Source organism: Moschus berezovskii, chromosome 4 (genome assembly GCF_049115385.1).
Source record: "Moschus berezovskii isolate FMDL1 chromosome 4, NW_MosBer_1.0, whole genome shotgun sequence".
Lineage (NCBI taxonomy): Eukaryota > Metazoa > Chordata > Mammalia > Artiodactyla > Moschidae > Moschus > Moschus berezovskii.
In genome coordinates this window covers 63,204,919-63,231,196 of record NC_142463.1, presented here as the reverse complement: position 1 = coordinate 63,231,196, position 26,278 = coordinate 63,204,919, and the positions used below count along the sequence as shown (strand labels likewise).

Genomic DNA, 26,278 nt, shown 5'->3' with positions numbered 1-26,278 from the left:
TGCTTTGGCTATTCTAGGTTCTTTGTATTTCCAATGAATTTTAGAAATAGCCTGTCAGTTTGTATAAAATTTTGATTGAGATTGGATTAAATCTATCAAAGAACCTGGTGAAAACTGACATCTTAATAATAGTCTTGCAATCTACGAACATAGTTGATTTTTTCACTAATTTAGAGTTTTTAAAAATAAAAATTTAAAAAGGATTAACATTTGCAATTCTGAAAGAGATGGGAATCCCAGACCACCTGACCTGCCTCTTGAGAAACCTGTATGCAGGTCAGGAAGCAACAGTTAGAACCGGTCATGGAACAACAGACTGGTTCCAAATAGGAAAAGGAGTGCGTCAAGGTTGTATATTGTCACCTTGCTTATTTAACTTATATGCAGAGTACATCATGAGGAACGCTGGGCTGGAAGAAGCACAAGCTGGAATCAAGATTGCCGGGAGAAATATCAATAACCTCAGATATGCAGATGACACTACCCTTATGGCAGAAAGTGAAGAGGAACTCAAAAGCCTCTTGATGAAAGTGAAAGAGGAGAGTGAAAAGGTTGGCTTGAAGCTCAACATTCAGAAAACAAAGATCATGGCATCTGGTCCCATCACTTCATGGGAAATAGATGGAAAAACAGTGGAAACAGTGTCAGACTTTGTTTTTTTGGGCTCCAAAATCACTGCAGATGCTGATTGCAGCCATGAAATTAAAAGACGCTTGCTCCTTGGAAGGAAAGTTATGACCAACCTTGATAGTATATTAAAAAGCAGAGACATTACTTTGCCGACCAAGGTCCGTCTAGTCAAGGCAATGGTTTTTCCCGTGGTCATGTATGGATGTGAGAGTTGGACTGTGAAGAAAGCTGATCGCCGAAGAATCGATGCTTTTGAACTGTGGTGTTGGAGAAGACTCTTGAGAGTCCCTTGGACTGCAAGGAGATCCAACCAGTCCATTCTAAAGGAGATCAATGCTGGATGTTCATTGGAGGGACTGATGCTAAAGCTGAAACTCCAATACTTTGGCCACCTCATGAGACGAGTTGACTCACTGGAAAAGACTCTGATGCTGGGAAAGGTTGGGGGCGGGAGGAGAAGGGGACGACGGAGAATGAGATGGCTGGATGGCATCACCGACTCTGTGGACATGAGTTTGAGTGTACTCCGGGAGTTGGTGATGGACAGGGAGGCCTGGCGTGCTGTGATTCATGGGGTCGCGGAGAGTCGGACACGACTGAGCGACTGAACTGAACTGAAAATAGGTCAGGCACAGTAGTGGGTGCTTTGTATGCATCAAATTAATTAAAATGCATTATTCCTTTTAGTAGGCAAATTATACATGGAAGGAAATGGGAAGGTGGATAGCTTAAGCAATTCCCTGAGGCCAGGCAGTAGGTGGCTTAGAAGGGAACTTGGGTCCCTAGGTGCCTGATACCATGGGCTTCCCTGGTGGCTCAGTCGGTAAAGAATGTGCCTGCAATGTAGGGCACCCCAGTGTAAGGTGAGTGCGGAGAAAAAGAGAATGAGCCCAGCAGTCAGGCAAAGAAAAGGAAATTTATTAAAGAGAATGAAAGGGAGAATGGCCCTTGAGAAGAACCAGCAGCCCACAATCTGGTGGATCCCTCTTATACCCCATAGATGGGAAATCAGATCCCCTGAAGTGGAGTGGTTAGTTTAGCCTGCAACTGGAGTCTGGCCATCATGTAGTCTTCAGAGAGCCTCAAGTGTACCATGGTAGGGTGGTCACATAATGTTGAGAAAGTGCCAGCAGCGAAAACAGGATGTCGCTTAAGCAATGTGGTAAGTTTCATGGGTCACTAGGACTTTATCTTTTGTTTGTGAGGTCAGCACAATGAGCCATTTTAACAATGGGCCCCCATGCAGACCCTATCACCAGGTTTGATCCTTTTGGTGGGAAGATCCCCTGGAGAAGGAAATGGCTACCCAGTCCAGGGTTCTTGCCTGGAGAATTCCATGGACGGGGATCCTGGCAGGCTATAGTCCATGGGATCGCAGAGAGTCAGACATAACTTACTAACTTTTTTCATTTCATCTGCCGGACACCAAAGCCTGGCTTTTTCTATTCACCAGCCTACTTAATTCAGCTCTAACTAGGACTAGCACTTAGGGCTGCAAAACCCTCTAAAGTTCAGATTGTTCCTGAATAATCAAGCATTTCAAACTCCCACCATCACTGTTATAGTGGAGATAGTGCAAAATGTGGAGGCATAGGGGCATAAAAGATTAAATTACGTCTTCCAAATTGCGCTTGAGAATTGAGTATGCCAATTATACCCTTGTGACTATCTTGTTCACAGCACTTGGAATTCGAGTTCACGAACAGCATAAAATTCTTGTACCCCATTGCAAGAAAAGATATTCCCATTAATAAACTACCTATGCAAATTATTCTGGTTTAGGATTTGGAAAAGTTTTTGTGAAATATCTAAAAGCTCTTGATATGATTTGAGGAACGACCTGTTATGGAAATTCAGTGACCTTTACAAACTAGCTCAAAGTCAAAAAAAGAAAGAAATCAATGAAAAGAAATCCAAATTGGTGTCATTAAAAGTAATCTAAGTTTCTGGTTCATTATTCCTGATGAGTTTAATTTAATTAAAAAAAAAGAATTCATGAAGAAAAAGGTTACGGTTGGAGATCTATTCTCAAAAAAATTGTCAATGACACATTAAAGTGTCCACGCAGGTAGTTATAGGGACAACTGCAATGGGATTTTACAGTGGAGGGAGAAATGGAACTCAGCTCCTAATACAGCATGGGCCAGTGGAAATTTGAAGGGTAGGGGGTCAGTGGATGGAAAATTACTAAGAGAAAATAGGGCTAAGGGGAGTTCTGGCGAAATTAACCTAGCAGGATTGTTGTTGAAAAACAGCCAGGATGATCAGACATCACCTGGGGAATGGTGGAAGATGAGGGACCTGATCATATATTGAGGATCATTAGATAGTGGGGTGGAGGGGGGTGTTCCTAGTTAAACTGACTTAGTAAAGTTCTTGCTAAAACTGGATTTTAGAAGGAAGTGCACAGATTAACCTAGGAGGTTTCAGGAATCTGACTGAAGTCTGGCCAAGCAAAGCATCTTTACTTCAAGTACTTCCAGTCACATTTCTTTTAAGAGCTTTTCAGGGCTCTTTCAGACCCGACATCCAGTTTAGAAGCGTCTAGTCAACCTCCACTAATTTCATAGCAATCACCCAAACTGAAAGGCCTAGAAGAGGGTACAAGGCTCAAGTTTGAAAGATCTTCCCCTTCCCGGTTTCTTTTGTCTACAAAAATTAGAATAGAATAGAAGGCTGCTAGAGAGGACTCGGTACTCACATGCCTCCAGTCATTTGACATCCTGCTCTTTTACGCACCCACCCTTCCCCGCAGCCCCAAGTAGAAAGAGGAAGCCAGGAGCCCACGCCCTCGCACCCGGGCAGCGCAACTCCGGAGCACCCTGAGAAACCCGAGCAGACAGGGAGGGGCGCGAAGGGACTGAGGCGCCCAGACACCCGGATGGCCCCGGGCTGGTTGAGACGGCCTCCTGCGCCCCGGGTCCGGACGGACCGCTGCGGAAAGGGGCGTGGAAGGGAGCGGAGCTGCGGAGGAGGGTCACGGGTTCACTCGGCCGGCGGGGGGACGATGCCACCGCCGCTCGGCTCACGTCGAACCCCGGGCTGCGCTGGGCTTTAGAGGCGTCTAGAGCCGGCTGACCTGCCGCGGCCTCGGCCCGGAGAAGTAGGCCCCCCACCGGCCCTCTCTGGCGCCCCGCTTCCCGCGCCGCGGCCGCAGGTGAGCCGAGCCCAGCCGCACCCCGAGGCATCAGGTGTCGTGGGAACGGCGCCCGCGGCGCGAACGGAGAGCCCGCCGCGTCTCCAGCCATACACGGCGGGAGGGTCGGGTCCGACGGCGGCGCTATGGAGGGGACCCAGGAGGGAGCGGGGTGCGAGCTGCAGCGGTTCGGGCCCCCGGCTGCTCAGCAGCCCGGCGCACAAGGTCAGTGGCGCCCCCGCACTTGCGGGGACTCGGGCTGCGGCGCGCCGCCCCCGGGAAGCCGGGCCTCCCCCGCGAGGCCTGGGTAGGGGGCGGCCTTCCGCGTGGTGCTGCGGGCTCGGTGGCCGTCTGCTGGTTGCACAGCCGACCTCTCCGGACTCGGAGTACTGTTTCATTAGAAGGAAGGGGGAGGATGTACTTGGGACCAAAGCCGGCGTCCCCGCGCGGGGAGAAAGCAGTCCCCAGTCGGTCGTGAAAGGAGCTCGCGTCCTTGTCATCAACTGCGAGGCTGTTACTATTTACACGTATTCTTCGGCTTTAACTTTCTGCAGTTCACTGCAATTAAGCCTCTCCTCGCCCTGAATGAAGAACCTCAGGGTGTTCGTTTGCAGATTGTAAGAGCAAACCCAGTATTGCGGATGGACTCTTCCTGACCCGCGTCTCCACGGACCCTGCATCCTGCGCGGCGCCCGGGTGGGTGTGCAGGGTTTGGGGCGACTCTCCTTCAGCGGCGAGTTTTTAAAGTGCACCTTCAGACGGGCTTCTGTGACAGTAAAGCGAAGGTTTGCAGCGAGTTTAGTGGTCAGTCCTTGTGAGTGAAATAGCTTCTTTTCCATAAGCTTGGTGCGCGGTGTGCTGAGTAAGTTAATTGTGGTTGACTTCTTTTTCACTTTGTTCCTATGGATTACTATTACACAGCGTGTGGCTGGTTTGTTTATAGTTTAATTTTCCTTGTATCAAAAATAGAAAGGTCTGAATGTGAGCTCAAATCTGTCATTCACTGACAGAGGCTATATTATTAACAGTTCCATTATTTTGTTACTGTCATGTGCGAGTTTCCATGAACTGGCATGAATCAGCTTCCTTATAAATCCCATAGATACAGTGTCTTTAAATGCTGATGAAGATATTAATATACCCTTTTGAAGAAGGAAATAAAATGTTCTTGAGTGAAAATCCTAATGGATTATCTTTCTTCTCTCCCTATGTCTTTATCTAGGAGTTACTGTACTCAGACTGACAGGCATTTAAACACACACAGCAGCCATCCTTTAATGAATTCTTCATAATTACTTCAGTTTGAAAGCACTGCATATACTGTTGAAAATATATGTATGCTCTATTGCCTCAGCAGTATCTTTATTAATCTTTTCATTCATCAAAAATTTAAAAACCTTCCTCATGGATATATCTTACAGTCACTATCTACTATTTGGAGATGGTGGGTTTGCTGACAATGTTTGACTCAGAACCAAATGTTGAATTCTAGACTTAGAAAGCACCCGAACAGTGACTTGTTAGATATTGTATTAGTACACTTTGACTCTTCCCCACATCCCAATCTCTGAGTAGAATTTTCTGTAAAAATATCACACAGAAGCAGCCTTTCTGTTCTGTAAAAAAGAACAATACTGTCCATAGTGGTTTGTGGTATTTTATTTTGAAGAAGTTTCCATAATATCAAGATTAGTCTGAGGGACAGTCCAGGGTAGGTTCCAGTTTACAAAGTGACTTCTTTATCACTTTGAATAAGTTGACTATGAAGACATAAAACCAGCCCTATCCCTTTCAAAGGGACAAAAAAAGGTATGAAGTGCTTTGAAAAGTAAAATGTGCTATATAAATATAAATGCCCTCAGTAAAAAGCTTAATGCAAGTGATGTTGCTGGCTGGTATTTGGACTTAAATTGAGATTCTGAGTTCTTTGCAGACCTCCTTTTTAAGTCCCCTGAAGCTCACACTGCCTCTTAAGAACTTTGTTGGCTGTTTAGGAAGCTGCTATGTGTGCTGGGGCTATAGGGAAAGTAAGGCTGATGGTTTAGTGTTAGACCCTATGCAAGGGCTTTATTTTCATTTTCTCACTAGAAACACATGAAGGTATAGATATTCTTATTCCCATTTTGCCAAAGAGAAAACTGAGGCTCAGACAGGCTGAATGACTTGCATAAGGTCACAGAAGTGTCTCAATGTAGAACCAGGATTAGAAACAGAGCAGAATCCTTGTTCTCTGCATCACATTTTTTTTACCTTTAACTCAATGGTTTAAAAAAACTTTTTTTATATAATCTGATGAAACTGTATCTCCCCGGGAAAATTTCCCATATCCATATATATACAAAATTTTGCACATAATTTCAGAGTCCAGCCTGCTTTCTGAAACCTTTCCAGAGCTTTCAGGACATCCTACTCTAACTATGTCTGTTATTGAATGAGGCAAAAAGCATATACATACTATATATTGGTACTATAATCTTCTATTAACAGCAGCCCTTTGAACTTGGTTGTTTTCAATTGGGTAAAAATTCATTCAGTGACTGAAATAAAAAGAAAAATGACTTGCTATGTTCTAATTGATTCTGTAAACACTAAAATGCAGTTTATTTTTTTGTAATCGTAATCACATTCTTTTTTTTAAATTTTAAAAAAATTTGTTTTATATTATAGTTGACTTAAAATGTTGTTTTAGTTCCAGATACACAGTGAATTGTCGTACATATCCATGTATCTATTGCTTTTTCAGATTCTTTTCTCATATACATTATTGCAGAATATTGAGTGGAGTTCCCTGTGCTATTACAGTAGGTCCTTGTTTATTATTTTATATATAGCAGTGTATATATGTTGGGGCTTCCCTGGTAGCTCAGTGAAATCTGCCTGCAATGCATGAGAGTTTGGTTTGATTCCTGAGTTGGGGAGATCCCCTGGAGGAGGAAATGGCAACCTACTCCAGTACTCTTGCCTGCAGAATTCCATGGAAAGCGGAGCCTGGTGAGCTACAGTCCATAGGGTCGCATGGAGTAGAACAAAGTGACTAAGCGGCAGCAGCAGTAGCAGTATGCATGTTAATCCCAGTGTCCTAATTAAACTCTTTCTCACCTTTCCCCTTTGGTAACCATAAGTTTGTTTTCTGTGACTGGAAGTCTGTTTCTGCTTTGTAAATAAGTTCATCGTATGACTTTTTTTTTTTTTAGGTTCCACATATAAATGATATCACATGGTATGTGTCTTTCTCTGATGTCATTTAGCATGATCATCTGTGGGTCCATCCATGTTGCTGCAAATGGAATACTTTCTTTTTCATGGCTGAGTAATATTCCATATATGTATTCATACCACATCTTCTTTGCCTGTTCGTATGTTGCTGGATGTTTAGGTTGCTTCTGTGTCTTGGGTATTGTAAACAGCACTGCAGTGAACATTGGGGTGCATGTATCCATTCTAATCATGTTTTTTCTCCAGATATATGCCCAGTACTGGGATTACTGGATCATATGGTAGCTTTGTTTTTAGTTTTTTAAGGTATCTCCATACTGTTCTCCATAGTGACTGTGCCAAATTACATTCCCTTCAGTAGTGTAGGAGGTTTCTTTTTCTTCACACCCAGCATTTATGTTTGTAGATTTTTTGATGATGGCCATTCTGACTGATGTGAGGTGATACCTCATTGTAGTTTTGCTTTTCATTTCTCTAATAATTAGTGATGTTGAGATTCTTTTCACATGCCTCTTGACCATCTGCAAGTCTTTGGAGAAATGTCTGTTTAGGTCTTTTGCCCGTTTTTGATTGGGGTTGTTTGTTTTTTTATATTGAGCTACATGAGCTGCTTGTACATTTTGGAGACTAATCCCTTGTCAGTCATATCGTTTGCAAATATTTCCTCCTATATATTTTTAATACTTGTCCGTGGGTTGTCTTTTCATTTTGTTTGTGGTTTACTTTGCAAAAGCTTTTGAGTTTAATTAGGTCTCATATGTTTATTTTCATTTTTATTTCCATTACTCTCAGAGACAAATCAAAAAAGATAACTGCAGTGATTTGTGTTGAAGAGTATTCTGCCTATGTTTTCCTCTAAGAGTTTAATAGTATCCAGTTTTACCTTCCGGAGAAGGCAATGGCAACCCACTCCAGTACTCTTGCCTGGAAAATTCCATGGATGGAGGAGCCTGGTAGGCTGCAGTCCATGGGGTCGCTAAGAGTTGGATACGACTGAGTGACTTCACTTTCACGCATTGGAGAAGGAAATGGGAACCCACTCCAGTGTTCTTACCTGGAGAATCCCACAGACGGGGAGCCTGGTGGGCTGCCGACTGTGGGGTCGCACAGAGTCGGACAAGACTGAAGTGACTTAGCAGCACAGCAGTCTTACGTTTAGGTCTTCAATCCATTTTGAGTTAATTTTTGTATATCATGTTAGAGAATGTTCTAATTTCATTCTTTTATAGGTAGCTATCCAGTTTTCCTAGCACCACTTATTAAAGAGACTGTCTTTTCTCCATTGTATATTCTTGCCTCCTTTGTGGTGGATTAATTGACCATAGGGTTTACTTCTCGGCTTTCTGTCCTGTTCCTTGATCTTCAAAGGTGCAGTTTAGAACAATGGTGCTTATTTGAAAGCAGATCTTTTCTTTGAACTCCATCAACCATCCTCCAAAAACAAAGAACATAGATATTGCCTTTCCTTACAGTTTTGTTTTTTGTTTTTCCTCCTAGAGATGGCAAATCCTGAGGCTGCTGTAAGTAGTTGCAGCTCTCATGAAGAGGAAAATCGCTGCACTTTTAACCAGCATACATCTCCCTCTGAGGAACTTCTATTAGAAGACCAGATGAGACGAAGGCTCAAATTTTTTTTCATGAATCCTTGTGAGAAGTTCTGGGCTCGAGGTAGAAAACCCTGGAAACTTGCCATACAAATTCTAAAAATTGCAATGGTGACTATACAGGTAGGCACCTCAGATCAGAGTTTAGCAAAGTTTTCTTTTACTAACAAAGATGACTGTGTTTTGTTTTATTTTTAAATAACTTTCTAACTATATGCCTCATAACAATAAATTAGGAGATAGACAATCGTAAATCCTCTCTCTTCCATATTTGTGAAAGAAGACTTTTCCCCCCAACTTGTTTCTTTTCATCTTTCATTAAATTGTATTTTTACTCACATAGTGTAATTAGATTTCAGGAAAAGAAAATTTTAATACTTTGCTTCCAGTCAAGGAGTTTAGCTGAAGGTTTCTAAATCAACTTGGGAAGCTAGCTGTTGCCCAATTAGAGATTTCTTTTTTCCCTAGTTAGTTGCCTGAAAATTTCTCTCTTCATAATTATTTGGATTCTCACATCCCTGTGATCATGGGAGCCCTGAAGTAGAAGAATGTGGAGCTGATTAAAAGGAGTAACATAGGTAGTGAAATACGAGACTTCATTTTAGGAGATGCTGAATCTCATTTCCTTGGCTTCTCTTAACATTTTGGGGGGAAATTATGTTTTGTGATTCTTTATATATATTTATAATTTACTCTTGTGAAGGTATGTTCCTGCTAGTGAGAGTAATTATCTCTTGTTTAAAGCAAAAGAGCAAAAATAAAAGCACATTTCAATAGGAAAAATAGGTGATAGGTTTATTTTTTCTTAATTTGGTGAAAAATGCATATGTAAATAAATGACTGGTGTTTAAGGAGAATTTGTTTAACTCTGAAATTACACATCTTAACTGATTATTGAGGACAAATTCTTCTTGATTGTTAGAAGCTGGCAATCATATGAAGTTGGTGAAATTCTTTTATTTATTTATTTTTTAATTGGAGGATAATTGCTTTACAATTTTGTGGTGGTTTCTGCCGTACAGCAATGCAGATGAACCGTAATTGTACATATATACTCTCCCTCTTAAACCTCCCTCCCCTCTCCCATCCCCTCTAGGTCATCAGAGCGCCAGACTGAACTCCGTGTTGTGTACTTCTCACCAGCTATCTGTTTTAAACATGATAGTGTATATATGTTGATGTTACTTTTTCCATTCATTGAAGTTGATGAGATTCTTGCCTAAGTTTCTGATGCTAGATGTTGTGTAAAGGAAACTGACATTTGAGTGATTATCTTGTTCCAAGACATTATTTTTTTTAATATCAGCAATACTTCTATTGGATAAATACTGGACTCCTTCAGTTTACAGAATAAGGAGCTGATATTTATAAAGTTTTTTGAATGCCACATGACGAGTACTGACTAGTACGGCCAGTGGCAGAATTAATACTTTAGATACATGTGCTCTAATTATCGACATAAAAATGGTTGTTTGATTCCCAATATACTTGGCAAGTTTGAATTGAAATTCTTAATTTCCAAGTGATAATGTATGTCACAATAGTGAAAGTATTTCTCTATGTTGTTTCTGATAAGTCGGAGGGGAAGCCTGTATCAGTTGAACATAAATATTTTCTACTTGTAATGATAAGTACCACTTCTGTGTTTACTGTGTTTCACGCTAAACGTCATCATATTCAGTTCTTAAATCAGAGGTAGGTAGTGGATCCCCACTATACAGATGAGAACACTGAGGTTTAGTGAAGTAAAATAACCTGTCATAGTCAGGAAACTAGAAGAGTAGAACTGAGACTCAAACTCATTTTCTATTCTAAGACTTATGTTCTTGCTAAGTCCGACTCTGTGCGACCCCATAGACGGCAGCCCACCAGGCTCCCCCGTCCCTGGGATCCTCCAGGCAAGAACACTGGAGTGGGTTTCCATTTCCTTCTCCAATGCATGAAAGTGAAAGTGAAGTCGCTCAGTCATGTTTGACTTAGCGACCCCACGGACTTCAGCCTACCAGGCTCCTCCATCCATGGGATTTTCCAGGCAAGAGTACTGGAGTGGGTTGCCATTGCCTTCTCCGATGTTCTTAATTACTCCTAAATCTTTTAGGGAGCTCCTCTATCTTTCCTGTGTTTCCTAAGGCAGTCAAGAGGAAAATTGACTAACAGTTTAAGATGTTAAGCCTGTTAGTATTAAGCATATAAAAGGCATTTAGGTAAGTGTATTTTGTTTTTTTTTAAGTAACTGAGGATTTTTCCTAACAGTAATGTTTCCTTAATCTACATTGGATCAATCAAGCAAATATTACATAAAGACTTTGAGCAACAGAGGGTGGCTTGATGACAGATTTCCTCTTTTCAGGGAAAAGATGGTGGCATTTCTGTTAAGTTGGAGATTTTGTGTCTGCAGCAGCAAAAGAAAGATGTCTGTGATGATAGGTAGCCTAGGAAAAGTTTCCCTTTTACCACTGCCTGACCCAGTCTCTGATTTATAGCAGTTCTCTCTCTGCAGCGCCCCTTCTGTCTGCCCATAGATCCTTGAGGTCAGGGACTGTCTACACATTGGATGCTTAGGACATGGCTCAGTGCTGGCTTGTGGCGGTACTCATATATTTGAATGAATTGGTAAAAATATCTTTGGAAATTCTCTGGAATCTTTTAATCATCAGTTTCAACAGATGTAAAATCCCTGGACTATCAAGCCATCATCTTCCTGAGATTAAATAGGACACAGTTCAAAGAGACTCTTTAGAAATGAAAGTCAAGTTAGACAGAGAGTGATGATGTGTGGGGACAAGGCATACATTACAAGGGTAGGTGAGAGGGGAAAGGATTGGTCTAACTATCTCTGTTCTTCCCTGATCAGATCCTGCATACTTTGTGTAGCATGATAGTGTAGTTAGAGCTTAGATTTAGTTTGTTAGACTTGGGTTTGAACTTTGACTATACACTTGCTACTGTTAAAAATTATTCAACTTCTTTGAGTCTTTATGCATCTGTGAAGTGGGTGTATTAGGAACTATAATGTGGGATTGGTGTGAAGAAAGTACCTGGAATTGAAGAAAGTACCTGGAATAGTGGATGGAACATAGGTTTTCAGTGTTGTTCCCTTTTCTATGCAAAATATATGTTATCCCCTCACTTTGGGATCTAAGTCAGAGTATATCTTCTAAACTTACTCTCTGTGTGTGTGTGTGTGCACATCAGAGAGAACAACTGAATTTCATATAAAACTTGGGGGTCAGTCCTACATGAATATTAAGAATATGTTTAAAAGCTGAAAGTGAAAGTCACTCAGTCACGTCCAACTCTTTGCAAACCCATGGACTATATAGTCCATGGTATTCTCTAGGCCAGAATATTGGGGTGGATAGCTTTTCCCTTCTCCAGGGGATCTTCCCAACCCAGGGATCAAACCGGGGTCTCCTGCATTGCAGGAGATTTGTTTACCAACTGAGCTATAAGGGAAGCCCTAAGAATATATGTTAATGTACTTTAATTTAGAGATGAGTTGAAAGAATATTTTTACTTTTGGTCTTACTGTCACAGTTTTGGTAATCAGTCCTAGAAATATAGTTTGATTGTAAGACCTAAACTTATATATTCCTTAGGTTTTATTGTACACCTGCCTCAAGCCTTCCTGATGTCCTGAAGACTTCATTTTGAAATCTTCTACTTGCTCTTCAAGCTCCTGCACCATCTGACTTCAGTGTTTCTGCTCACATTTTTCCTCACTGTTTCTCTAATTGAATTATGCTGGTGTCCTCAGTGTCCCCCTCAAAGTGCTAAGTTCAACTTGACCTTCTTCGCTTTCTCCACACGCTTCTCAAATGTCCCCTGCCCCAAGTTAGGCACATACTACAGGGTTTCTATTATTCTTTCTTCCCTTAGGGAAACCTTCCAACTTCCTTTGTCAAAGTTATCTTGCTCCTCTGAGCTAAAGAACTCCTGAAGGACTTCTCAGAGCTCCTAAAGTTTTTATTGGTGGGGACAATGTCATAAGTGAGATCGTACTTGAAAATAAATGTGGAAAGTATGCAAAGTCAGTTTCTTTTAGTTTAAAACTAGAAACCCACCTTATCTTTAAGGACAAATTAGTTCCCAACTGCCAAATGTTTAATTTCTATAGAATATATTAGGAATTAATTAGGTATTGAATCTTGAATAGATGAATTAATCATTTAGTGGAAACCTTTATTTCATTGCCATTTCACCCTCTTTTTCTTTCTTTTAAGCTGATCTTTTTTGGCTTGAGTAACCAGATGGTGGTAGCTTTCAAGGAAGAGAACACTGTAGCATTCAAGCACCTCTTCCTAAAAGGCTATATAGACAGAATGGATGACACATATGCAGTGTATACACAAAGAGATGTGTATGATCAGATCGTCTTTGCAGTGAACCAGGTAAGTCAGGCACATGATTTCTTTACTTGGGAGAAAGATTAAACTGGAGAATTGTTAGCAGTGTGCAAAATAGAAGCTGACATTCAGGTGTACAAGAGTGAGCATTTATTAATGAAATTATAAATGTCATGTATGACACCATTAATTTTTGTAACTTTGCCAACAAACTTTTACAAAACTCAGTTGAGAAGAGCTTTTGTTTAGTAACAGAGAGACAGAAACTTTAAAGACTTAATTAAAAGAGTCAGATCTAGGGCTTGGCATAAGAACCTCAAAGATTTAAAATTATTAACCATGACCTTGGTTGTAAGTAGTCATTAAGGTTTCAGAGTTTATATGTTCAGGGACCCTTAAAAAATAATGAGATTATTAACCTTGCAGAAAGTGTAGAGTGACCAAGACCTGAAATTCATTTTAAAAATAAGAAAGGCCTTTATGTCACATAAGGCAATGGTTTTATTGTAACATTTGATTAACTGCTTCAAAAAGGAAGCTTGTTTTTCATACATGTGGGTCAAATTTCTACTGTGAGTTTCTAATCAATTTGTTTTTGCTACAAACAAACAGTACTTTCTCAAGTCTGAAAATCTGCTATTTTGTAGGAATCTTTGGCAGCTTTCTTGAAGTCAGCATTTCCAACCTGAGTAAGTACTGCAGACAACATTTCTGCAGTACTAACTGCAGTATATATAAAAATTATAACTCTTCTTCAAAAATTGTTATAGTGTAATTAGGGCTTTTCATTTTCCCAGAGACAAACTATGGGATAAAATACATATTTGTGACACTAAGGCTTTCTGATAGCATTCAGATTACAAAAATTGTCCAGAAATCTATAATAATAGAAGTAAGCTACGTGTGTTGTTAAATAGAATTATGTCCTACAATTTGTAAGGTCAAATAGTAGTAAAATTCTGGAGATATTAAGTTTTGAGATTCTTGTTTTAAGATTACTAAGTTTATCTGAATTACTCTGAAGCAAATTAGTAATTTCTTTTTGACAGGAGGGGTGGGTAGAGGTGAGAGATAAACCATTCAATAAATTCTTCCTAAAACATTTTTGCCTTTATTATGAAGGTTAAAAGCAGTCTTAAAGATATAGTATTTGGCATTCAGGCAGTTCTGTTTATCAGATTTCTTTTTTCTTTATAGAATTGCACGTAGGTAGATTCCTTGTGCTAGTAAATAGGTAGATACATTTGGGGTAGAGTTTACCTTGGGCAAGTGGCTCCCTACCATCTTCCAAGCACTATCATGCATTTTAAACTGAAGGTAAAAAAGTATCTTAATCACAATATTAGTGAATAAAGTTTTTGTGGTTAATAAGGTCATTATTCTACATTATTCCAGAGAAGTGAATAGGGAAAACATGGACAGATATGAAAGAAACATCTTTGTCTGCTGTAAGGAAATACCTTGATAGTTGAGGTGATAGTCACCAAGAACTGACAGGAAAGACAGTAGCTTCTCAGCCCTTAGAGTTATTTCCATGACTAGTTTTCCTAAAGAGTGGATCTCTGAAACGTCATCTAACTGAATAATCTCTAGGCTTATCCTGATTTAACACTGGTTGTAACAGCATCACTCTTGTTTAGTATGTCTATTTATGTATTGGAATGTCAAAGACCTAGTTATTTTAATACTATATCCTGGCTTTTATCAATCATGTTTGGGTTGTCTTTACTGGGTTCCTTCTTTCGGCTGCCTCTTAACTTAGGGCAGTCTTCAAAGGTCTGTCCTTTTCCTGCAGAATTTCCCCCACTGTCACCCATGCCAAGACAGATGTTTCCAAAACAGTTGCTCACACTGTTGTGTGAAGAGAGCTCACAAGGACCTCAGAATCACTCTGTTCAAAGCAGATGCATATTCTCTTCCCACCTACTTGTCAGAGCTGCTTCTCTTTCTGATCAATTGCTTAGATTTAAAGTCTCAGGGTCTTGGAACCACTTACTTTTTTGCAGCTCAAACACAGTCTATAAATCCCTACTTCTAGTTGGTTACCCTCTTTCCCCTCCCATCTTTCCTACCACTTCTGGCAGTTTATTCTAAATGATTCACCTGAAATCACAGATTTGACTGCTTGGTATTCCTCATTTTATGATAGTGTTCAGTGCCAGATATTGATATATTTATTTCATGAAGATGGAGGTACATATCAGGCACTCAGATGTTTGTGAATGAATGAGCTCAAAAGATTCTTGTGTTCAGATCAGGTAATCACAGGGAGAACACAAAAAAATGCATCTGTAATCAAGGAACAAGCTATTGAATCTGCTTTACTTTGGGTGCCATATTTCTCAGGTAGGGATTTTTATGTAGTCTATTTTTATATAGTCTCCCAAAGCATGCCCTAGGACCCATGAATCCATGTGAAAAACTAGTTCTTTCAAGGTGGAGCTGCAGAGGCAGGTGGGGAGAGATGCCAGCCTCATTAGAGCCCGACAGATGTCATAGCCACTTAGGTGCCCCATTAGTCAGTCCTACCGGGCACCTGCCTTTCAATGATAGTCTTATACCACCTTCCCCTCCCAGAGTCTTCTGACTCCGGCTCCAAATTGGCCCTTTAGCTGACCACAGTTCTGCTACTTGCCCCTGACGATTGTTGACTGGAAATAAAAAGCATAACCTAAAAGTTGAGAATTATGTTTTATTCGAGGACATCACCAAGGACTGTAGCCCAGGAAGGTAGCCTCTCAGATAGCTCTGAGAGCCTATTCCAAAGAGCGTTTTTGCAGAAAACAAAACAAGAACCATGTAGTGGAACATCAAAAGATTACTGCTAATCACAAAAAACCAGATATCTCAAGCTAATGATTTTCTGGGAAGATGAATATGGCCTAATGGCAGTTATTTCTTTGATATACATCTTAGCCATCCAGGACAAGTATCCTGTTTTCCTCCATCCTGAATTCCCCTCAGGGCATACCCTCAGCACCACTATAGTGGCTGAAGGCTTGATGACTGGCAACACTTGTTGTTTATGGGAATGGCAGGCAACACTGTTTGTCCACACCATCCATCTCTGCAACTGCTCAGACCTCACATGCTAAGTCACTTCAGTCATATCCAATTCTTTGTGACCCTATGGACAGTAGCCCACCAGGCTCCTCTGTCCATGGGATTCTCCAGACAAGAATTCTGGAGTGGGTTTCCATTTCCTCCTCCAGGGGATCTTCCCAACCTAGGGATCGAACCTGAGTCTCTTACATTGGCAGGCAGGTTCTTTACTGCTGGAAGCCCTCAGACTCTACAAGTAGCCTTATTAAGACAGCAAGCAAGTCTGGCTGTAGAATCATTTATAAAAATAGCGTGTACCTGAAGGCCCACAGCTTGGATCTTTTCTGTTTCAAGATCTTGTAAGGTTTAAGACACAAGTTTCTATGATAGGAGGTTCAGATCTTTAAGTAATTCCTGTCTGGACTGCTTCACAGGGAGTGGGCTACTCAGAAGGGCTACAGGGGTCCATACAGGACCCCTGCCTGCCTTTCTGGCTTTACCTCCCAACCCACTCCAGTACTCTTGCCTGGAGAATCCCACAGACGGAGGAGCCTGGTAGGCTACAGTCCACGGGGTCTCAAAGAGTCGGACACGACAGAGTGACTTCACTTCACAGGCAGGAGGTATCTCATATTTCAGGCATATTGGTCTCCGTGGAACCTTACCACATTCAGTATCTTTTACTTCTTTTTTTCACTTAATATATTGTATTCCTCTACTCTCCCATGCCCCAGTATAAAACTACCAATTGGACTCTGAGTAGCTTTAGAAAGACTTAAGGCACTTATTTCCTTGTATGGGAAATATCTCAAAACTAAATATGTCTAGCATTAGACTATTTCCTCTAGATGCAGGACATAATACTATTTAATGATTTGTACAGCTTAATTATATTGCTGTAGATTTCTGGCGCATTTTCCCAGTCCCAGTGCTAGGAGAAATGTTGGTGCCGTAACAAATCCTATCCTAGCAGTTTACCACCCTACTGTATGTAGATGAGCTCTAGTGGATGAAGATTCTCTCATATTATAGTAGTTTTGGTTAACTTGACAAATATTTGAGCATGTACTCTGTGTACTCTTACCTGAAAGCTGGGTTTGCCTCTTGGTGGATGTCAAGCCAAAAGACCCAACCAAACTAAAAATCAGAAGGAAGGATTTATTATTTGCAGCAAATAAGGAGAACACCAGGGATCTTTCTCAAAGCAGTGTCTCCTGGGACAGTAAAATTGGGAAACTTGTAAGTTAAGGGCACCTGCATATTTATGAAGGGGCTTGGGCAGTCGACAGAGTCCAGGTTTTAGTTGATTGAAGTCATGAGGGTCAGGAAAGGTTAAGTGTTACGGGCTAATCTTTACCACTGAAACAGAGCTGGGAATCTTTACAATGGGTGTGTTATCTCTGCTGTTGTTACTTGTCTGATAACAGTCATTTGTTTCTACATTCGTTTGTTCCCTTAATATTATTAATTACTGAGACCTGTTTAAGGACCAGCATTTGATCCAAAAAGGCTGAGGCCAAAAATGTCTTCTCTTATGACAAAGTCACATGTATTCTCTTTCTCCAGGGACCCACCCCCTGCCCAGCCTATCTGCTTACAATATGGTTCTAAGTGCTGAGGTTAGTGCAGTGGGCTTGATTAGTTCCTTGCCCTGTGGAACTTAGATTCTAATGGAAGAGATGGATTTTAAACAAATTGAGCAAAATAATTTGATTTCCAACAGTGATGACTGCTATGAAAAAAAAATTGGGTGGCATAAAACATGAACAGTGGTCTCAAGATGGTCAGAAAAGGCCTCTATGGGGACTTGAAGTCTGAGGAAGAATATTTCAGGCTGAAGGACTGGCAACAGCAAAGGCCCTGGAGGCTGGAAAACATTTAGTATGTTTAAGGCAAGTATGCAAAGGAGTGAGGGAAGAGCCAGAAGTAGGACTTTCCAGGCCCTGGAAAAGAGCTTTTAAGTTTATCCTGAGACACAGGAAATCATGGGAGGACTTTCAGTAGTGGAATATTGCTTAAAACTGGCTAAGCTGTATTCTTGCAAAGATAAAGATTAAAAAAAAAATTATCTGTAGACAAAGTTTTGCTGGTTAGTCTGGAACAGTTTTATCCCACTTCATTATAGCAAAGCAGAACTCTTGACTATAGAAAATAGTTCAAAGATAAATAAAGTTTGTACTCACATTAAATGTAAAAGTCACTTCCTAAACATAGTTCTTTAAAGGAGGAAAGAACTTGAAATGTTATTTAAGGGTAAATTCAGCCTTTAATTTTGCAGGTAAGAAAGCAGAGGCCGATAAAGTTTGTGACTTGCTCACAATCACAGAAATGAGACTTGAACCCAGAGCTCTAATTCACAAGTGCTCTTTGCCCTCTGCCATCCCAATGCACAGTAGCATGTCAATTACTTTCCAGTCTCCACCTGGACAGGAGGTGGGAACACACCGTTTCAAAGGCAGGGAGGGAGGGGGATCATGACTTCACTTCTGCCTGGCTGGGTGCTCTCATTTTCTGTTTCTCTTTTTGGTTGAAGTATTTGCAGCTATGCAACGTCTCAGTTGGGAATCATGCATTTGAGAACAAGGGCACGGAGCAGTCGGCCATGGCAGTCTGTTGGCACTTCTACAAGCAAGGAAACATCTATCCTGGAATTGATACCTTTGACATTGACCCAGAAATTGAAACTGGTGATATTCTTCTATAAGCTAGAACTTCCATTTTTAACTCCTTGATTTAAAGTCAGTAATTTCATCTCTGAAAATGTTGATTTGGCCTGTGCTATTAGGTCATAGTAAGAACTGTATCAATTATGCCAGGTACTTCACTATACCTCATGATTCTTAAACAAACAGACAAAAAATCAACAAGACAAGTTTATTATTATCCTCATTTTTCAGAAGACTAAAGTGTGGCTCAGAAGGTTTAGTAATCTGCTCAAGGTGGACCTAGTAAGAGATAGTGCTGAAATTTGACCCAGGCTGTGCTCTTAGCCATTTTATTCCACAACCTCTCTTCTGGATAAGCCAGTTTAATAGATAGATATTGCCCTTGTAAAACAAATGTTTGCAAATTCTTGAATATATAATATACAGAACTTTCTCCCCTCAATAGTACTTCACTATTCAGTATCTTTGGGGCTAAGTTGAGTAATGAGATTCCCTCATAGCTCAGTCGGTTAGAGATATGCCTGCACTTCAGGAGACCTGGGTTCAATTCCTAGGTCAGGAAGATCCCCTGGAGAAGGAAATGGCAACCCACTCGAGTATTCTTGCCTGGGAAATCCCATGAACAGAGGAGCCTGGTGGGCTACAGTCCATGGAGTTGCAAAGAGACACAACTTAGCAACTAAACCACCACCAGTGAGAACCAGAATTTAGAACAGCATAATTTATTCCTATTAGCAAAGTTCTATTTACAATTTGTCCCTAAAACATTAACTTAGGTCATTGAGTTAAAAAGTAAGTTCTTTCAGCAGTAGCTGCTGGGTCTTTTTCTTTGAGAAAAATAATAAAGGATCATAGTACTGACTAGTAAAAACCTTCTAAGAGGCTGTCTTCCTTTTTAAAAAAAGTATTTATTGAGGGGAAATTGTCAACCCATAATGTTTTTTTAAAATAGATACTTTAAACATATAAAATTTTATCTTAGACACTGTCAGTTCAGTTCAGTTCAGTCGCTCAGTCGTGTCCAACTCTTTGCGACCCCATGAATCACAGCACGCCAGTTCTCCCTGTCCATCACCAACTCCCGGAGTTCACTCAAACCCACCTCCATCGAGTCGGTCAGTCCTGGGTATTCATTGGAAGGGCTGATGCTAAAGCTGAACCTCCAATACATTGGCCACCTCATGCGAAGAGTTGACTCATGGGAAAAGACTCTGATGCTTGGAGGGATTGGGGGCAGGAGAAGAAGGGGACAACAGAGAATGAGATGGCTTGATGGCAGATGTATGCATAGGATACAAAAAGGGAGAGGGGCCTCAAAATTTAGGCTAAAAAAGACAGAAAGGAAGATGGCCTTCTATACAAGGTTAGTGATATAGAGTTCAGATCTTTCTCTACCTCCATCCACTCAAGAAATATATAGTCACATCTTACAAAAGTCATTGTAACCAAGTGGTATGGATGTTTAGATCTGAAAATCTTAATTCACAAAAATACCAGAATCTGAATATCCAGTTTTCATTATATGATGCTTGCAGGATGCAGTTTTCTATGTTTATTTCAGGTGCTATATTATGTTTTGTTCCTTTCTATGGCAGAATGTTTATTTGTGGAACCAAATGAACCTTTTCACATTGGAACATTAGAAGAAAATAAACTCAACTTAACACTGGACTTTCACAGGTGAGGGAAGCAGGTGGGAGGGTAACTCCTGTTTGTGTGTACATGTTTTCACTGCACTAAAGTCTCCTGTTTTCCAGACTCATAACAGTGGAGCTGCAGTTTAAACTGAAGGCCATTAACCTGCAGACTATTCGTCATCATGAGCTCCCGGACTGTTATGACTTTACTCTGACTGTGAGTGTGGGCTGGGCTAATTGGATTCCTGTCTGGAGAAAAATGGTTTTATCTAGTTATGTGTTCCATCTACTTGTGTTGAGGGTTGATCAAATGTATAGGGTGTTCTTGTCCTAATTGGATATGCACAGAGGAGACATTGGCTCAGCTAGCTCTGTTAGTCCTTTCTTATCTGCATTTTCACTTTCCGAGGTTTTAGTTATCATGGTCAACCTCTGTCTGAAAATATTAAGTGGAAAATTCCAGAAATACGCCCTTCATGTATTTTAAACTGAAATACAGTATGAGTCATCCTTTGGTCCAGTGTGTACCATCCATTAGTCACTCAGTAAGCCTCTCAGTTATCTACCTGTCACAGTACTTGTGTTCAAACAAGCTTTATTTTACTTAAGAATGGCCCCAAAGCCGGTGATGCCAGTATGCCAAAGTATCTCTTCAGGTGAAAAACTGAAATCTCTTAACTTAATGAAGACAGAAAACCAATTGTATGTTGAGACTGCTTAAGGTACAGGAAGAAATCTATAGGTGACTTGTGAAGAAGGAAAAAGAAATCCATGCTAGTTTTACTGTTGCAGCTCAAACTGCAAAAATTATGGCCACAGTGTGATAAGTGTGTAGTTAAGATGGAAAAAGGCATTTAATTTGTACAAGATACTTAGAGAGACCACATTCATGTAACTTTTATTATAGTATATGTTAATAATTTTCTTATTTTATTCTTGTTGTTTAGTTGCTAAGTCATGTCTGACTCTTTTGTGGCCCCATGGACTGTAGGCTCCTCTGTCCATGGATTTCCCAGGCAAGAATACTGGAGTGGGTTGCCATTTCCTCCTCCAGGGGATCTTCCCAACCCAGGGATTGAACCTGCGTCTCCTGCATTGCAGGTGGATTCTTTACCATTGTGCCACCAGAGAAGCCCATTTTTTGAAATTGTTTTTACTCTCCTGTGCCTAATTTATAAACTTGATCAAAGGTGTGTATGTATAGGAAAAATATTATATATGAAGTTTGGTATTACCTGTGATTTCAGGCATCCGCTGGGGATCTTGGATAAATGGGAGGGACTCTTGTACCCACTTGTTCAGTTGTTAATCATCTGTCTTCTATACCTCAATGTAAGTTCTCTGAGGGCAGGGACCTTGTCTTGTTCACTGCTGAGTCTTCAGGACCAAGAACAGCACCTGGCAAATACAAAAAGAGCAGAGGTTTGTAGGTTTGTATGGTTAGCTCTCAGCAGTTCGTGGCAGTCTGCTTAAGGTCATTGCCAAGGGTTCTTGCTGCTGAGTTTCCTCACTGAGGATATTTGCAGCCTCTGGAAGTTATTGCTCACAGTGCATGCTGCCTCTGAAAGTTCTGGTTAGTTTCCTCTTCTCTGTATTCCAGTTGCAGATGGAGCTTTGATTCTCTCTATAGAGCACAAGATGCCTCTCTTGCTGGTTCATCACCTCACAAGGATCACAGTCAGTAACGCAATGCCGAGAGGCATATGCAGGACAGCATTTGATAACGGCTTGCCTTCATATGGTCAAGATTTCTAGTACTATAGTAGTAGTTTGTATCAAAAGTTATGTCCACGATACTCAACTAATTGGCTGTTAGAAGTAAAGTTTTCAGAAATTGAGATTAAAAATATTTTAGGATGTAGTATAGTATAATAATTATGCATATTGTTTAATAAGAAAAAACACTAATTCTGTAAGACTGTATTTGGGCTACACATTTTGATCCAATAGTAAGCAGCAAGTTGTGAATTCTTAAAATTACATGATTTTTGAAAAATTGAGTTGTTATCCACAGTCTTCTCTGTCTGTCTGCCTCTCTCTTATAGAGAAATGATACTTTTTAAAAAGTCTTATAATCTTTTAAGGCTTTGGTCAACTGAGACCTTCTTCATGGACCTCTTTGGTGATTGCTCAGTTAGAAGTACATTCTGTGCTCTGAAGCCCTAGATTTTGTTTTTGTTTTGTATTGTATGTCTTACCACCTCCTCCTTTAAGTTTTTCTAGATGTTTATCATCAGCTTCACTAGAATGAACATTCCCTGAAGGCAGGAACTGTTTTATCTTCTCATCGCTCAGAAAATATAGTAGATGACTCAGATATTTGTTGAATGAGCAAGCAAAACATTAGTGAAATATAGATCTTTTCCCATGACACACTACAATGTAAAAGCATCCTGGCCTTTAGCCACATGCAGATGTTATATTTTTGCCATTCTTGGAGAATTATCCCCAGGTATGTCTGTTCATTGTGTATTTAGCAGTACGTCTCATAGAACTGTGGTGGGGACTATATCCTATCAGGTAATTTGATAATAAAAGCCATTAGTGTGACTTTTGCCATAAATAAACATGAACTGTGGCAGTATATCCCTGTTGTAAAATACAAGGACTTTGGAGTCAGACAAATCTAGATTTTAATGTTAGCTTACCAGTTAGTAGCTGTGTAATTTTAGGCAAATTATTTAATTGGCATGAGCCTCAGTTTTCTCATTTGTAAAACCAAATGAATGCCCACCTACCTGACAAAACTGTTGTCAAGATAAAATATAGCACATATGGAAGACCTACCAAATTATCTGGTATGTGGTAGATGTTTGATTCAACAGCTATTTATTAAGGTTATTTTGTGTGTGCCCAGTTGGGTTCATAATATAAAAGTAGTGCATTAGCATTCATTCATAGTAGTTTGATAAATTCTTGCAACTTGCATTTTGAAGCTCTTTATTAAGTGTATAGACATCTAGGGTTTTTTGTGTTCACTTGAACTGACTTTTTTATCATTGTGAAATGGCACTTTTTAACCCTTATCATATTCTTTGCTCTAAAATTTACTTTGATGTTAGTATAACCATTCCAACTTTCTTATAACTAGTGTTAGCATGGCATATCTTTTTTCATCCTTTTAAACTATTTGTATCTTTTATTTAAAGTAGGTTTCTTGTTATACAGCATATAGTTGAGTCTTGCTTTTTTAATCCAACCTAACAATCTCTACCTTTTAATTAAGGTGCTTATATCATTTAAATTGCATGAAATTATTAATATGGTTTCTTTCTTTTTCTACCTTCTTTTGGATTAACTGTTTTTTTAGGATTCCAGTCTATCTCATATGTTAGCTTATTAGCTATAACTCTTTATTGTGTTATTTTATGGTTTATAGTACACATATTTAACTTATTACAGCCTACTTTCAAGTGATGGTATGCCAGGACATGTATAACATAAAAGCCACCTGGCATAGTTTTCTTTCTGCATAAAGGGCTTCCTTTAATATTTCTTATAATGCAGATCTGCTGCATTATAATAAGTTCTTTCAGCTTCTGTATATCTGAAAAAGTATTTCACCTTCATTTTTTAAAAGTAGTTTCATGAGGTGTAGACTTCTAGGCCTGGCTGTTTTTACCCTGGAACTTTAAAGAGTTTGCTCTTTTGTTTATATTGTTTCTGATGAGAAATCTGCTGTCTTCTTCATCTTTGTTCTTCTGTATGGGATGTATTTCCCCCCTTCTCGGTGCTTTTAAAATTCTCTTCATCTCTGATTTCAGTGGCTTGATTCTGATATACTTTTATGTAGTTTTCTTCATGTTTCTTGTATTTGGGGTTCATTGAATATCTTGGATCTGTGGGTTTATAGTTTTTATTATGTTTGACATTTACTCAGTGTTATTTCTTCAAATATTTTTCTCTTTCCCCCTACTTTTCAGAGATTCCAATATTATGTATATTTGGGCACTTGAAGTTGTCCTCTTTTTTTTATTTAATTTTCTAATATTTTCTCTGTGCTTCACTTTGAATAGTTTTATTGCTGTGACTTCAAATCACTAATCTTTTTACCTGTATTATCTAATCTGTTATTAGTTACACTTAGTATTTTTTCTTTTTCATTTAAAGAATTCAGTTTCTTCTAAACCTTGCTTAGATGTGATAATAAGTCAGAGTTTATTAGATATTTAAAGCTCAACATTCAGAAAACTAAGATCATGGCATCTGGTCCCATCACTTCATGGGAAATAGATGGGGAAACAGTGGAAACAGTGTCAGACTTTATTTTTTGGGGCTCCAAAATCACTGCGGATGCTGATTGCAGCCATGAAATTAAAAGACGCTTACTCCTTGGAAGGAAAGTTATGACCAACCTAGATAGCATATTAAAAAGCAAAGACATTACTTTGCCAACAAAGGTCCGTCTAGTCAAGGCTGTGGTTTTTCCAGTGGTCATGTATGGATGTGAGAGTTGGACTGTGAAGAAAGCTGATCGCCAAAGAATTGATGCTTTTGAACTGTGGTGTTGGAGAAAACTCTTGAGAGTCTCTTGGACTGCAAGGAGATCCAGCCAGTCCATTCTAAAGGAGATCATTCCTGGGTGTTCATTGGAAGGACTGATGCTAAAACTGAAACTCCAATACTTTGGCCACCTCATGAGAAGAATTGACTCAGTGGAAAAGACTCCGATGCTGGGAGGAATTGGGGGCGGGAGGAGAAGGGGACGACAGAGGATGAGATGGCTGGATGGCATCACCGACTCGACGGACATGAGTTTGGGTGAACTCTGGGAGTTGGTGATGGACAGGGAGGCCTGGTGTGCTGTGATTCTTGGGGTCGCAAAGAGTCGGACACGACTGAGCGACTGAACTGAACTGAATGAGCATCTACTATTTGAAAGACCCTGAGTCTCTGTGTGGGCAAAGCGTGGTTTATTCTTGGCAAAGATTTCTGACTCTTTCAAATAGTACTGAGCATCTTCCTTGTGTGAGGCTGGGTCTCAGCAATGATAAAAATGGGCATTCATTATCAATATCCTTGGTTGCTTGTCATGGGAAGAAACTTACATTCTAACATGAGGGGAAACAGAGTAACTAGTCTTACTAAGTTTATTTGTAATCTTTTGTCTGAAGTAGTATCTGATTACACCACATGCAGATTTTCAATTAAACTCATCTAAAGGAATCCGCCTGCAATGTAGGAGATCCAAGTTCTATCCCTGGGTCGGGAAGGGAATGGAGAAGGGAATGGCAACCCACTCCAGAATTCTTGCCTGGAGAATTCTGTGGACAGAGGAGCCTGACAGGCTTCAATCAATGGGGTCACAAAGAGTCGGGCACAACTGAATGACTAACACCACAAATGGCAGACTTGAAAAGAACTTTCCTTTTACTTTAGGACTTGAGAGAAGAGGCGCCAAAAATTAAAACAAAACCCCCAAACCAGACTAATTTCCTTAGTTTGCCTTCCAGGTGTCTGCAAGGAGAAGGTGGGAGGAGCTTGAAGGTGAAGACAGTGGGAGAGCTATGAAAGGTGTTCTGGCATGGCTCTGTCCTGTTGGTGCCTGGTGTCCCAAAACAGTTACCATTGAAGCCAGACATACTGTTGGTTCCCTGTGACCACATCCTTTGTAAAGAGTGACAAAGAAAACGGATCTTAGAAGGAAAATTGAAAAAGCTCCACCTGAAATGTTTCAAGATGGAGATAATGAGCATCTGTGTTATTTAGAACAATATTAAAAATCTATCCCTAACCAAGGCTCTGCTGGAAGAAAGAGGAAAGCATGCTTGTACTTGATCAGGAGGACATCTAGAGGTGCTTAGAATGAGAGGAGGGGGAAGTTCTCTTGTTTTACAAGTGGTTCAGGGCTTGACTACTATCCTAGAAACTTAGGATTTTTAGAGACTAAACATTCTTTATGGAAGATCTAACTCAGCTTTCTCAGCTCACAGAAAAAGGGAGCTGCCTGAGGCTGAACAGAGTTAGCATCAGGTGAGAGTTGAGGGTCTGGGTTTCCTGT

General features: G+C 40.2%; 1 protein-coding gene across 3 annotated transcripts in view; it reads left to right on the top strand.

Annotated features, from left to right (window-relative positions):
- The first annotated feature begins 3,581 nt into the window (after positions 1-3,581).
- The window catches only part of MCOLN3 (mucolipin TRP cation channel 3), a 38,064-nt gene continuing 15,367 nt past the window's right edge, over positions 3,582-26,278 (top strand). Inside the window, exons 1-6 of one of the 3 annotated variants that reach the window (XM_055403406.2) lie at positions 3,582-3,787; positions 8,480-8,709; positions 12,810-12,977; positions 18,508-18,661; positions 20,236-20,320; positions 20,398-20,494. In XM_055403406.2, coding sequence (XP_055259381.1) covers positions 8,482-8,709; positions 12,810-12,977; positions 18,508-18,661; positions 20,236-20,320; positions 20,398-20,494 — 732 coding nt within the window. In that variant the 5' untranslated portion in view covers positions 3,582-3,787; positions 8,480-8,481. Of the gene's footprint in view, positions 3,788-3,829; positions 3,992-8,479; positions 8,710-12,809; positions 12,978-18,507; positions 18,662-20,235; positions 20,321-20,397; positions 20,495-26,278 lie in introns of those variants that run through there. The other 2 variants (XM_055403409.2, XM_055403405.2) reach the window with 2 other exon arrangements.